This window comes from Aythya marila, assembly GCF_965140915.1.
Source record: "Aythya marila genome assembly, chromosome: 3".
Lineage (NCBI taxonomy): Eukaryota > Metazoa > Chordata > Aves > Anseriformes > Anatidae > Aythya > Aythya marila.
Window position 1 is genome coordinate 103,313,707 of NC_139044.1, and position 14,189 is coordinate 103,327,895.

The 14,189-nt window shown below is 35.1% G+C and overlaps 1 protein-coding gene across 3 annotated transcripts in view; it reads right to left on the reverse strand.

The window, feature by feature from the left end:
• The window catches only part of KIDINS220 (kinase D interacting substrate 220), a 71,958-nt gene that overhangs the window by 48,695 nt on the left and 9,074 nt on the right, over positions 1–14,189 (reverse strand). For all 3 annotated transcript variants that reach the window (XM_082757701.1, XM_082757700.1, XM_082757699.1), the window contains exons 3-15: positions 12,425–12,523; positions 10,844–10,942; positions 9,347–9,445; positions 8,327–8,428; positions 7,732–7,830; positions 6,809–7,006; positions 5,485–5,583; positions 4,675–4,773; positions 3,801–3,899; positions 2,328–2,505; positions 1,547–1,711; positions 508–687; positions 9–174 (exon numbers count right to left, since the gene is read on the reverse strand). In XM_082757701.1, the coding sequence (XP_082613827.1) occupies positions 9–174; positions 508–687; positions 1,547–1,711; positions 2,328–2,505; positions 3,801–3,899; positions 4,675–4,773; positions 5,485–5,583; positions 6,809–7,006; positions 7,732–7,830; positions 8,327–8,428; positions 9,347–9,445; positions 10,844–10,942; positions 12,425–12,523 (1,682 nt within the window). The remainder of the gene's footprint in view (positions 1–8; positions 175–507; positions 688–1,546; positions 1,712–2,327; positions 2,506–3,800; positions 3,900–4,674; positions 4,774–5,484; positions 5,584–6,808; positions 7,007–7,731; positions 7,831–8,326; positions 8,429–9,346; positions 9,446–10,843; positions 10,943–12,424; positions 12,524–14,189) is intronic.

Sequence of the window (14,189 nt, forward strand, 5' to 3'; positions counted from 1 at the left end):
TAACCAACCTCACGGGTAAAGCTTTAGTGGTTTGCTCTGGTAACTCTGGTGGGTTCACAAACATGAGCTTGAGAAGCAACTCTAAGTATCCAATATGTCTTGCCAACCTTGCACTTAGCACCCAGGCCCAGTTCCAGCTCTCACCTTCCCTTCGGCCACCAAAATAAATTACAGCTGAAATAAAACGTTTATATGTCAGTCAAAATCCACAACTGAATGAATCAGAAAGCTTACACAGATAAGGCATGGATTTGAATGAAGCTGTAAGTTATTACTAAAAATGAGAAAGCTAAGAGCAACACAGTGAACTTAATATACAAAGGTTTTTTGTTCTCAAGAATGCCTTCTTATTTACATGCAGAACACAAGAAAAGAGCAGAGGTCTCATTTTCTATGAAAACGCTTCATATTTTTTCTGAAACACAAAGCATGTCTACAAAATAATACTGGATTCTAGAAACAGATATTAATCAGAAGCCATCAGAACTTCATATAAAATACACTTACTAAAGAAAATGTAGAGTACTGCTAATAAGCTGAGTGACACTGCTATTCCCAGCTTTGCATCCACTGTGAAAGCAAGCAATAAACCCAAGCCTCCGCACAGCAGAAGTGTGAGGAATACAATAAGCCAGGAGAACTGAAATAGAGGTTCAATCTGCTGTCCTGCAAAAGTCTTCATTTCATCTAAAAGACAAAGATGAATTAATGTTAAATCATTTTAGAACAGAAGTTCTCAACTTCTAAAGTTCTCAAGAAATTTAGAACCACTTAAATACATAATTCTTGCACTGTTTGCTACAGATCTTCTACTTTTAAATGCTTGTTAAAGATATTTCCTTTTTCTCCTTCAGAAGTTTAAAACATTTTTATGACACAAAGAAAAAGCAATCTGCCATAACACTAAAAAAATCATTCCTGAAATCATTGGATGTAACAGTAAAATTTAATCCTATTGTAAAAACACCTGTTTGTCGATGCACGTTTGCTCAAACAGGAATTGTTTAAGAAACTTATTTAGGATCTATTGAATAAGAAATACTAAATGCACAATCCAGATGAATAAGGAGCAGGAACAAAATGCTGAAGAAGTGTTCTCAAAACATAGGAGTTAACAATAAACATCATGCTCAAAAATGAAAAGTGCATACAGCACTTTGCTTACAACATGGAACACGATGTGAACAAAAAGAACAGACTTCATTTTAACTAATATGGAAGCTTTTAAAACATAGAAATCACAGAAAATAGGAAACATCAAGATGATTGAAAGCATTTTGAATTAAGTATCTCAGAAAAATATCCTTTGTTCAAGAATGCCTAAACTGTGCAACTCCTCTGTAATGTCTTAACATGCTACAACTGAATAAGGCAAACTACAGATGAACTGATGAATTTTTCTGATACTAAAATTTGTATGTTTTATTACAGAAACAGATACAGCACTACATGAACCAACAGCTGTTGCAAAAGAAACTCAACTCCCATGTGATGATTTCCATAGATGAACTTGAACCTACACAGATAAGGCTATATCAATTTTTACCTTCCAATTTCTTGAGCAAGAAAGATTTTCCACTTCCCCACTGAGCATACAAGCCTACACAGATCGGTGGCTGCATGGTCGGTTCACTGAGAATATCAGCCAAAGCACTGCTGTACAGATCATAACCCAGCATATCACCATCAGATTCCGTGGGAGACAAGTGTCCTGTAACAGGAATACTACGTTACAGAGCTTTGTTTTATGAAATCTTGTCGCTACAACAATTTTCACACACAAAATCATGATAGGTTTACCTGTATTTGTATACATATTCCTCCCATATATTATTATAGTGCTATTAACACTGTGTTATTATTGGTACATTTTTGTTCCAAGGAATGTTAATCATCCCTATACATGTTACATAATCGAAACTATTACATTTTACCACAGAAGACTCAAACAAAATCCCAGGTCACAGAAAATGAAATCATTCTCACATAAGCAAGATCTAAATAATAAAAAAAAACAACTATCAACAGAATTTGCACAGCATCCGAACTCAAAAGGCAAATTTCAAAAAGAAAATGAATTTGACCTTTTTATGGATTTCAGAATGATATTTTTCTGCCTTTTTTTTTTTTTTTTTTTTTTTTAAGATCTCATTAATCACAACATTAAAAAATGAACTTACTAGTTATCAATACAGAATTGAATTAACTGGATTCTCAATACACACGTGATTGAAAATAACAGGAAATTATTCAGATCACCAATAAAAAGCTCAAATTTTCTTCAGGATAAATTTAGATCTGAGGAAAAGATAAATACTTTTACTTACTGGCACCAAATATCTGTGTTAAAATACTCTTCTGGTGGCTACAGTCAATATTGTACGGAGTTTCTCCTGCTTTGTTGGGTCTATAAAGCAATCTACCATCTTTTGGATTTCGTAAGAGTAGTTCAGCAAGTTTACGGCTTCTTCCCCGAATGGCAATATGCAGCGGAGTATCTCCTTTCTGCAATTTAGTGAAGAAGTAGTAATATCAAACATGAACTCATAAGATGTAAAGACCGTATCACAGAATCACAATATCACTTACATTGGAAAAGACCTTCAAGATTATCAAGTCCAATCATCAACCTGACCTGAGTCCCATCACACAGCAAATATGTTCCACATGCCTTCAGATGCATTATTTATTTGAAATGCATCTTAAGGAACTCTCAACAGTATTAAAAACTTACAGCAAACATTTTTTCCCCTCAAACAGACATTATAAAAGTTTAAAAAAAAATGTGGAAAGGTATAGGCTCTTATCACACTAAAGTTAAGTCACTATCTTCTTAAACATTTATAAAAAAATATAAGGTTCACAGAAACGGTAGTATTTATTTAGACAAAAATTCAGAGACTTCTGCTCAGACATCTCTAAAAAGCTTTCTGGTAAAAGTTTCCTTATTACACCAACTCAAAAGCATTACTTATTTGCCTTCAGTATATGATAGTTCTAAGAGGTTACAACAGTAAAAAAATAAGCATTCATGCATTGAAGAGATTTAGTAAAGTAGGCAATGCACAAGAGGGACAAAAGCAATTGTTGGTCCTGGCATTGCTTAGTTTAATGACTATTAATCAAAAATAAATATGAGTGACAATTAACATAACCCATCTCTGTACTCTTTTTTGAGCATATTAAGAATTGTTATTTCATATCTGAAATTCTCATTCAAAACATGTAATTTTTTCTTGCCATATCACAGAATCACAGAATTTCTAGGTTAGAAGAGACCATATGACTGAAAGCATCCTATTACAAAGAAAAAAATGAAAATACTAATGATGGGAATAAACTTAAGTATTCTAATCTTTTCAACTATTAAGCACAGGGAAGACTAAGCCCTTATTGCCATATAACAATTAACTCAAGAAGTAAGGCACAGACACTTTGGTATTGATGAAGCATGAGTTACCTCTGATCAAGTACATAAATACTTGAACAACGAACAACGAAGTTTAAATTTTGGCATCAAAACATGTGCTAGCAACAAAAAGGCATCTGATCCAAGAAAAAAAAAAAAGCCATTAACCAGTTCAATGACTGAAGCCATATAAGCATATAAATGGAACAATAAGCAGGGTTAGCTTCAGTCTTTGTTCTGTGTCATTCCTAAATAATACTTTAAAAAAGAATGCTCATCTACCTTTTTCAAAGTTGATCTTCATGTTTTAATCTCGATAGCTCGCAATAAAATTTTGTTGCTAAACTAAAATGATTAAACATTCTAAAGTAAATGTGCAAATATTCTTTACCTTGTCTAGAGCAGAGACTTTAGCTCCTTTGTCCAGAAGAAGCTCTACTATTTCAATATTTCTCATCTTGGTTGCCTTGATAAGTGGTGTTTCTCCATCCTAAAAGGAAAAAGCCAGCCTAATTAAAAATGAAATGCAAAAATACACCCCCCAAAACAAACAAACAAACAAAAAAAGCCCTTTCCTGTATACTCAAAACCAAGCAAAAACCAGTGACAGTGTAACAAATTAAATTCTAAGCTTTTAAGAGAACTTTTTAGCTATGTATGTTTGTATGTGGGTAACAACACTTCAGCGTACCTGTTCTTAAAAAGAGCACCGCAGAAACTATTATGGATTGATCTAAATCACAGCACAAAATGCAAGTGCAAAATAAGTTTCTGTTAGTAAGTGTCAAAGATAGAAAGAGTGGATTCAGATATAATAAAAGATATTTGAAAAGAGACTCAGGCATGGAAGAGTTAATTCACTGCTATACACACTACACCCTCTGTTTTTTGGATTCCTGTACAATGCAAGAAATAGCAATCTTAATCAAATGTAGTAATATCAGAAACCTGTTTCCTCACTTTCCAGTAGCAGCTGCTCTGCTATTGCTAGTGTCGGTGTTGTTGAGGTAAAGTATCCAAAAGATTTCCTCTTATGAAGTTTCAATAAGAAGAGACGTTTATCAACAGTGGACATTAACATAATGAAACACCTCTGTTCCACAACACAGAATTATTTTAAAAAACAAAACTAAAACAGCATGCAAGGTATTCACACTTGACAAAAAAAAATGAATTTGGTAATGTGATGCTAAGATCACGTAGGAGCTGGGAAAACAACAGATGTTAAACAAAGCAAATCACGTCCTCTAAATTCTAATACTTACTTTTGTACATGTTTCAGTATCAGGGTTGCATTGCAAGATATCCCTCACCATCGTAGCATTTCCTTTCTCAACAGCCCAATATAAAGCAGTTTTATTATCCTGAAAAAGTATTACATGTTAGTAGCACTTAAATTTAATTGGACTGATTTCAAAACCTGTATATAAAATGCAATCATATTGAAAACAGCAGACAAATCAGCAAGTTTTAGCACAATTCAGGGCAAAGGGAAACACTACCTGGTTTGGGAAACTCTAACTGGTACACCAGTGGAAGTTGGTGTGGAAATCTGGCAATAAAGTGCAAATCCACTGACAATACCACTCAGTGCAAGCAAGCAAATTTATTAGAGAGAAAACCAACCAAGCATAGCGACAGAACTAGCTAAACACCACTGACAACAGATATAACCTAAGGGGTATCATATATTAACATAATACCACTATTTAAAAAATAGTGAGTATTAAAATATTAAATTGCTTATTTAATGCATTTCACCATTTTATATCTCTTCAGAAGCACTGGTGAAATAAGTTCAGCGTTCTTTGCTTTTCAATCAATATATAGAACAACTGAAGAAAATGCTGCTTAGCATATCATTACAGTTACATACACCTTACAGCTTAAAGATACCATAGAACATGTCACGTTCCATTGCAGTTTTTCATGTTTGACAGGAATCTGAGTTCCCCACAGAGTAGAATTTGAGGAAGTTTTTAAAGCACTGTTTTTAGAAACATGATATAGTTATTTGATAGCCAAATTCACATTGCATTCAAGAACTATGCTAACGTTTACACTGCTGTACTTACCTGACCTCTAATGTCTATATCAGCATACTTATGGAGCAGGGCCCTCACAATTTCAACATGACCACCTCTAACAGCCCCAATCAGTACCGTATCTCCACTCTGGAAGAAAAAAATAAAAAACACAAAAAAAAAAAAAAACAACAAAAAGTGTTACAGAATATAGAAGACAAATTAAGACTCTGGCAAAAAGAAAAAAAAGTATATGTAAGAAACAATTCTGGACTCTTGGACTCCCCTCCCTATCCTCCCAAAGAGAGGAGATATAAATCAATGGGCAAAACAAACACCAACAATAGATAGATCCACATCTTAAAGAGCATTGTGTGTGTAGATTATACTGCTATCCTGTTTACACACTCTATGTCGTTAGAATGAAAAAAGTTTTTGTCACATGCAACACTGCAGCTTGGCATGAAACCATCTAAGAAATGCACAAAGCCAATGTGAAATATGGGAAAATGCATCCACAAGTCCTTTTAAAATTACACAGAAAACATTAGGAGGTCTTCCTCACATCTCTGCAACTCCCAAGGAATTCAGTTTAGGACTGGACTTAGGTTTGGAACACTTCTAAACCACCCTGTAACTGCCCTGAAATATACTGATCTTAACAGAGGCACATAAGCTTAGCTGTCTAAGCTCCTTTTACAACCTAGGCTGAAGTGCTCAGCCTGCCCCTGCCACTTCAGATAAAAATGAGCATCAAGGCAGGCAGTTCAAGGTACCTCTGCAAAAGCAACTGAATAAAGCACTGTGTGGCTAGCTAATGATTCATGCTCTGGTCACTCAGAGGTACACAGTGCACCTTTAACAGCTCCCATTACGTGTCTTAATCTGAATCAGAGTTGAATTATCCCTTTCTACGTGCAGGTTTCCTAATAAGTTTAAATGGTAAAAGATGAAAGTAGACACTGAATGAAACATTATTTGTTATGGCATCCACTGATTTACAATTTTAGCAGCACTACCACATGTATTAATACACCAAAAAATGCCCCAAAGCTGCAAGTCAATTCAGTATGAGTCTTATGTTACAAACCCAACAAATATACAACAATATTGTAAATTTCCATATGGCATTTCAATTCAAGAAAAAGAGTTTAAAAGAACTCTTAAAAGAGAAGAAAGTGATTTTCTGTTTCAGGTTCTTATGACAGCATTTGCCACTTGAAACAATTGCAGTTGTTTGTTGTTTTGGTTGTGTAATGTTGTTTTCTGCCCCTAGGTGGCAGAAAAGTTAGAAGTGTATCTGCAAACCTGCATATACTAGTATTTATTATACACATACGAAAGCCACAATAATAAAACAAGAAAATGTACTCACTCTATCAGGAATGTTCACATAAGTTCCAGCATCAAGAAGATCCTGCACAATTTCAGTATGCCCCTCCTTTGACGCAATCATCAAAGCTGTATTTCCATCCTTATCTGTTAAGTTTACATTTGGGTTCCTTTTCAGTATTTCTTTTACTGAGTCAGTATAGCCACCTTTCACTGCTACAATAAGTGCAGTCATAGAATTCTTTAAACAACAAAAAAAACAATTTTGTTGTACAGTTAGTACAGAAACCATCAGTATATCAGCAGTTTAAATAACAAAAGAACACCCACTGTTGTTACATTTTTAACTGTTATTTCAGATTTACCTTTTAAAGTACACTTGCTATGCTTTCTATTAAAATAAAAGATACTAATACCACAACAGAATATTCTAAATGTGAACAGGAAAGCTGTGATCAATTTATTTTAATTCCTGAATGTCATGTGCACTGTACAGCCACTTTCCTGCCGTATAAGAACTTAATATTAACAGGGCACCTGCATTTGCCAATACTCAAAAGAGGTTTTTTCAAAGAACTTCGGAAATAGATGAATATCAGAAGTTGTCCTACATAATTTTCCACTTATGTTTACTTTATTTTGTTTTGAATCAGCATTTTCAGTTTACCTAGTATCTTACATAAATAAAAAAAAAAGTTTTATTTAAAGATAAGAAAAATATGCAGCTGAAAGCTTAAATAAATCTTAATTTCTGAAAAGGTGTAACAGCCACCATTATTTTCAAAAGATGCCTCGTGTTTCTTTGTAGCTTGCAATTAGCTGGAAACTAACATATTCCAACGTCAACATTTCATCTTGCTCCATGAATTTATTTTTCTTTTTTTGCTATTTATATTACAAAATTAAAACAAGACACAGAGATGTATGTATCCACATTTTATCACTGGAAAATGAGCAGTTACTTACAGCTCCTTCTTGATCAACATCAGCTCCCATTTGCAGCAAGTATTTCACACACTCCAGATGACCTTTCCTAGCTGCCCAAACCAGTGGGGTGGTTCCATACTGCAAAAACATTATTAACATTTTTCCATAACCGCCTCTTTATTTAGTATCTTCTACAATTTAGCATTTGTCCTATACCTTAATGCGTTACTACTACAAAGATAAAATTTGGTCTTAAAAGTTACCATATGCACCTGAAAACCTTTTTTTTTTTTCCTTCGTAGATTCTAGCTGTAAGAATTACTTGTCTACGCAACCTAATGTAGCAAGGCTTTCAACAGCTTAGAAAACAGAAGTATGGTCCACTGAAATAAATGTTCACGGACATCTTAACCACACTAAGGAAAAACCTCTTGCAAGTATAATGACTCAATCTAATACACTAATTCTCATCTCATGAGTAAGATATAACAGCAGGTGTTTTAAAGTCAGGAACTACTTGATATATTTTAACTAAAAATCATTTTAGAATATGACACGCTTAATAACAGAACTCATTGTTACAGTAACTGTACTAAGCATTAAAGAAATTAAGTATTACATAAACATAACTTACTTTATCAGAGCAGTTCACTTTAGCTCCATACTGAAGTAAAAGATGTACTATATCCGAGTGGCCTCGTCCTGCCGCCCAAATAATTGGATAGACACTGTATTGCTTAGAAGAAAAAAAGAACCATATGAAATAAAAGCCATAATTATTTTTTCAAGACCAATATTGATAAAAATGTTCCAAGAGAAGATAAACCCACAGAAGGAAATTAAAAAATTAAAACTAGGCATGTATCAGTAACTGTTGCCTAGTACTTTGGCAAGATAATGGCTACAAAAAGGTCTGCTGCTTTGAAACAATTCTGTGACTCCTTAAACAAGGAGTAAAAATTCATACCCTTACCTTAGTATACATTTGTAATTTAAGTGAGAAACACAACAGGTGCACATTATCCCCTAGTAATCAAGGCTGCAGACTAATTGTATCATGCATACAGAACTTCCACATGCAAAGCAAATTTAATCTGCAATAGGTAAGGTAAGTCACTACTGGTTTTTGTTGTTCAATGTTGCCTCTGACACCAAATTGCTTATACTGTCACCTCTGCTTGCTCAAGTGTCACAATGCGTGTATTTTTACAGAAAGGCTTGTAAAATTAAAAAAAAATCTCAAAATCTTAGCATGGCACAGTCATATGATCTAGCCCATTTGATGACTTAAGAAACAATTGAAACAAATTATTGTTTCTCAACTACATACATTAGCTACTCCATAAACTCACACATGCAGAAAAATGACAATTGCTATAGACGTAGCACTACATACAGTACTTACACCCTCTCTTGCTGATTTGAATCTGACTAAGAGGTATGCATTCAATTATTCTCATTAAAAACCACTGGCTATCAAAGAATTAAAGCAACCACTTGCACGAATAAAACACAATGATTAGTGTTGTATTGCCAAAAATGCTAAAAGTTTAGTCAACATAGGATTAGCCTAGGATTCATGATTTTAAACATTTTGTCAGGAGAGGGAAGAAAGGTCATGGGTTTTGTTTGTTTTTCCAGAAAAACCACTTACCATTCCTGTGATGTTTGGATTTGCTCCTTTTTCAAGTAGGAGCTTTGCTACTTCAGTACGGCCTTTATAGGATGCCCACATCAGTGCAGTCCATCCTCCCTGGCAAGCACAATTCAAACAAACAACATAACTGGAAAGTACTCTTTAGAAACCTAATTATTGACTTTTCCTTAATTTGACGTTGTCTCAAGACTGTTTTGCAAGTCCAAAATGTAACAAAGACTGACTACACAGTCTTATAATCCTAATAAATCCACATGTGGAAGTACTGATTTCCTGCTATGTGCAAAGCCTGGAAGAATATCTTATCCTAAATGTTCCTGAGTTCTCCCCGTAAATGCACAATTTCAAGCGCATAAAAATCCAGTAACTAGACAAACCAAAAAGAAAGCGTTATCTTAAAACAAAAAGCTAGAATCCAAGTCAATTAACTTTGATGGATTTCTTTTTGATTTGTCTAACAGACACCTACGTGTCCTTCATGAAGTTGCTATGTAAAGACCTCTTTGATAAAGAAGGAAGTCATATGTGCTCTCAAGGGAGTAGTGAGAGCAATTAACTTCAAATTTTAATGGTGCATTCATTTAAGTTTTTAAGCAAGGAAACAAAAGTTTTACATTCTATGGCACCTGACTGATCAGATAACCAAAACTAATTTAAAAAAACAGTATGCCTCTGAACTGTAAGCAGAGTTTTATTTCTCCACAAAAGATCTTTTCAATAGATCTTTGAGGGTTAAAGATCCCTCTCAGACTGACAGAGGCCTAGAAACGTTCTGCTTGCAGACATGACCAATGCTACAATGCTATGAAAAAGTTTGACATCACAACACGCCACAGATTTCAAATGCTTCCTTTAATTGAAGTCCCACTCTGAAGTCTCCCAGTGGTTTACTATTTAGGCAGAATGAAATTGAGTTCTTGGAGGTATCCAACTCACTCTTCAATCAAAAGAGAAATCTGTAGCTCTTCAGAGGCATCTAACCTTCATTAGACACATAGGCAATCTCTATAATTCTTTAAGCGGACTGGACTATAGCGTCCACTCTTGCATATTAAAAATGTGGCAAGATGAATGAAATCAAGTCCCAGTATAATGAGAACAAGGGCTGCTGTGTCAATACTCACAGTTGTACAGAGAAAAAGTAAATACAAAGAGCTATCTTTTGGGAAAGAGTAACGTGTTTTATGAAAATACTGAAAAAGCAAAAACAAAAAGACACACACACAAGAAAACAAACACTATTCTTCAGTTCAGCTTCCTCCCAAAGCAAATTAAGAGGGAAAAAACAGACTTCAACACTGAAGCAACTATTTCACAACTGTGAAAACAGTATTTAACAGTGTATTTTCCCATTTCAGTGGTACTGAATAGTCAACTGGAGAATAGCATTAAAAAAAGTGATCTATTTTTACAGAACTGAAAGTTGCTAACTCACTGAATTGTTCTTCTCACTAAAAACACGAAGACTTATTTTTACACTAAGACAACACATACCAGATCCCGATGCTCCAAATTGACATTATAATTGAGTAGCTCTGCTACAATAGCTGCATGTCCTTCTTTAGCTGCTGAAATAAGAGCTGTCCAGTTATCCTAAAAAAATGAAGAGAGATTTAAATGACATTCAATATTTCAGTTCAAATCACTTTGTTTTTCAAGTGTAAATTTGCATGACAGGAAATCCACAGCTCCTTAAGAACTATACTTTTAAAAAATACAAAAAGAAAGCTCATAGGCAACCTGACAGTTTACACCTGAAAATACAGACCAGCAGCCACTGCAAAATCTCTTCTCCTCCACAGTAACCATCACTCACCACTCCTCAGTTAAATTTCTTATTTATTTTATTTATTTTATTTATTTATTTATTTTACAGAGGAAGCAACACCTACAAATGATGAGATTATAATATCAAGACATTCAGGACAGCTGAGTGGAACTAGACAGTGACTAAGACCAGAAAACAGAGGTGGTCTGTCTCCACGTACAATAGGTGACAGCACTGAAGGGGCTAATACACAGAGGAGTTTGGGTCAGAGCCCTTCTTCTTGAACCTATGACCATTTCAGGAGGATCAGACTTATTTCCATTGCTACAGGTCCAGAAGCCTGGGATAAATTTATTCTTGCATTTTTGCACTCACCTTCCATACACTGCTCAAACCATGTGCAGGTGTGGACTGTTTTTTCATGAGCTGTGTATATATAAATGCAGCAACAGTTTATATGGTAATTGCTCTTTCTATTCTGTAACGCTTAAAGAAGATGAGAAAGTCTCCAAAAAATGCTCGGCACTCACTGTCACTTTTTTGTTTTTAAATGACAGGTTTTATACCTGATCTTTCCTGGATGTCTATGCTGCTGCAATTAAACTACGTGCAGGATAAATAAATTACCTAGTTTTGAAACAAACAACATCCTTTGTCTGTTTATTGCTCTTCATGGAAATGTATACACTTTTCAAAACTGTTCAACACTTCTGTCCTCTTCACCCTTTCTGAACAACTTGCACCCACAGTCATCCTCTCTGAGGGCAGAAACATGATTCATAAATTTGACACCCTTCTCTAGTTGTCTCTGTTCTCATTTTCACCTGAAATAATCCTTTAACCCAAATTCTCCCTCAATATTTACTGAGGAACACCAAAACCAAACAAAAACAACCCCAACATACTACATCACCACTGCCAGGAGCAAAATCATTCGGGCCTCCCTGTTGATGCAGTTTTTCTCTATTCCACCTACCCTTTTATCTCAAGGATTGCTCATACCATCACAACTCCTTCCTAGTAATAATTTCCCACAAAAAAAATAGCAGCAGCATTCATCAGAGACTCTCCGATATTGCAAGAATCTTAGACATTCCTTTTCTTTACAAGAAATCTAATCTGACGAAGACAGAAACAGGCGATTCTGGATTACTGGATTAAATTTCTCTTATATGTCATCATCTTCCATCATTCCATCTTCCATCTTCCCTATCCCCTCAATGCCCATCTAAACACCCTTACTTTCCTTGACTTGAAATTTATTCTTCCTCTGATGTTAGGTACTTCAACAAAGTGCTTATACGTACCGCATCTTCCAAGTTGCAGTTAGCCCCCTTCTTGAGAAGCTCCTGGACAATTTCTAAATTGCCTTGCTCAGCAGCCAACATGAGGGGAGTCTGGCCATTCTGAAATTGAAGCATCAGGCAAAAGGAGTTCATTAGGAAATTATGCAAGTTGTGCACATACTCTCAAAATAAATTAATAAAAACTATAGAGGAATGTTAAGTTCAGTTTCCAAGTTTTAAATGTCAATGAGAAGCGGTGAAAAGGGTTGTTTTTATAAACTAAATAGTAAACTTGCAATTAAAATCATCCCGTCCCATAACAGATCAAAAAACAACCCGCACATTTCAGACTTTAAAAATAGCTATCAAAAAAATTTCAGGGTTAAAAATATTTTCAGTGTCTCTAACACTACCTGTTACATTTTGACATCTATTTGACATTTATTTAAAAACAAACAAGTAAGACCAGCATAGGAATCAGAATAGCCATTAAAAACATCCACACTGATTCAGAGTAACAATGAGATTTCTTGCTGAAGTCTAGCAAAAAATAGTCAAGTTACATATCAAAAAGATATTTTTTGGTAGTATACCAAATACAAAAACCATTCAATGCTTGTGCAACACAGGTTCTTCACAAGCAGCCTCAACTCAGGGAAGATGAAAGATACAAAAGCCGGTTTACCGGCCTTGAAGGTTCTTTCAAAAGCCAGTTATAATCCATCACCCTCCATCATCCTATTCTGCATCAGAGAACTTCTCTTCAGAGTTATCCACAAACAGAAAACCTTCAGATACAATTGTTCTGCATGATAAAAGCTACGCTTTACTGAATTCTACAGTAAAACTGTTAATCTTAACAAGTTCAATAAATGGATAGTTTTTGCTGACCTACCCTTTGTCTTTTCTCTGTACCATATAAAAAAAAATCAATGTTATCTAGTCTACTAAGAGCATTTGATAAATAATGCAAATGCTACGCTTTGGGAGTTATTTATCAGCAGCTTCCCTGAAAAGAATAAAAAACATCAAAGCAGAACCAGAACAAAGTTCACTAAACTTCATTGGAAGAATTAAAAAAGCATTCTGGGCCATCAGCTATTTTTAATTGGTTTTCACAGAATCTTCCCTATGACATGGCTAACCATTAGCATTATTCACAATATAACCTAGTGGCCAGCAATGAAATTGTTTAACGGGAAAAAGTACACTTTTATAGAAGTTTATGTTGCTATATACATTCAGAAGGGTAACTTAGGTTCCTATTTAGTCTCAACAGGCAGTGGTATTTAAGTCTAGTTATCAAAAAAATAAAGTGTAAATGCTCAAAAAAAAAAATCAGATTAGCTTCCAGTCAGTGTTGAAGGCTCAGAAAGTACTTCAGTATCAAGACTAAAAGAGTAGAAGAAAAGGCACCTTAAAGAAAAGTGCAGACTGCCAGGATTAAAGTGCGTCACACAGGACAAGCATCTACCATCAGCTGTTAAGTAACCAAGGTATCTGGTTCAGGACACGAAAAGCACACAGGAAAAGGAAGACTGAGACTTGCTGTGCTTAACTGAAACGGCTGCCATCAATCCAACAAAACCGTGCACAAAGTGACTGGAACATCCCAGTTTTTCTGGAAAATACAGGCAAGACACTAAAGGCTGGTGACCACGTGGGTAATCCCACCATCAGCCCAGTCACTGCAGCCTGGGAGGTCCTGGCACTTCACAAGCCTTGGCTCACCAGCTATCTCTTTAGACGTGTTCCCCTGGGGCTGGCATTCCTGCTTTGCTATTTT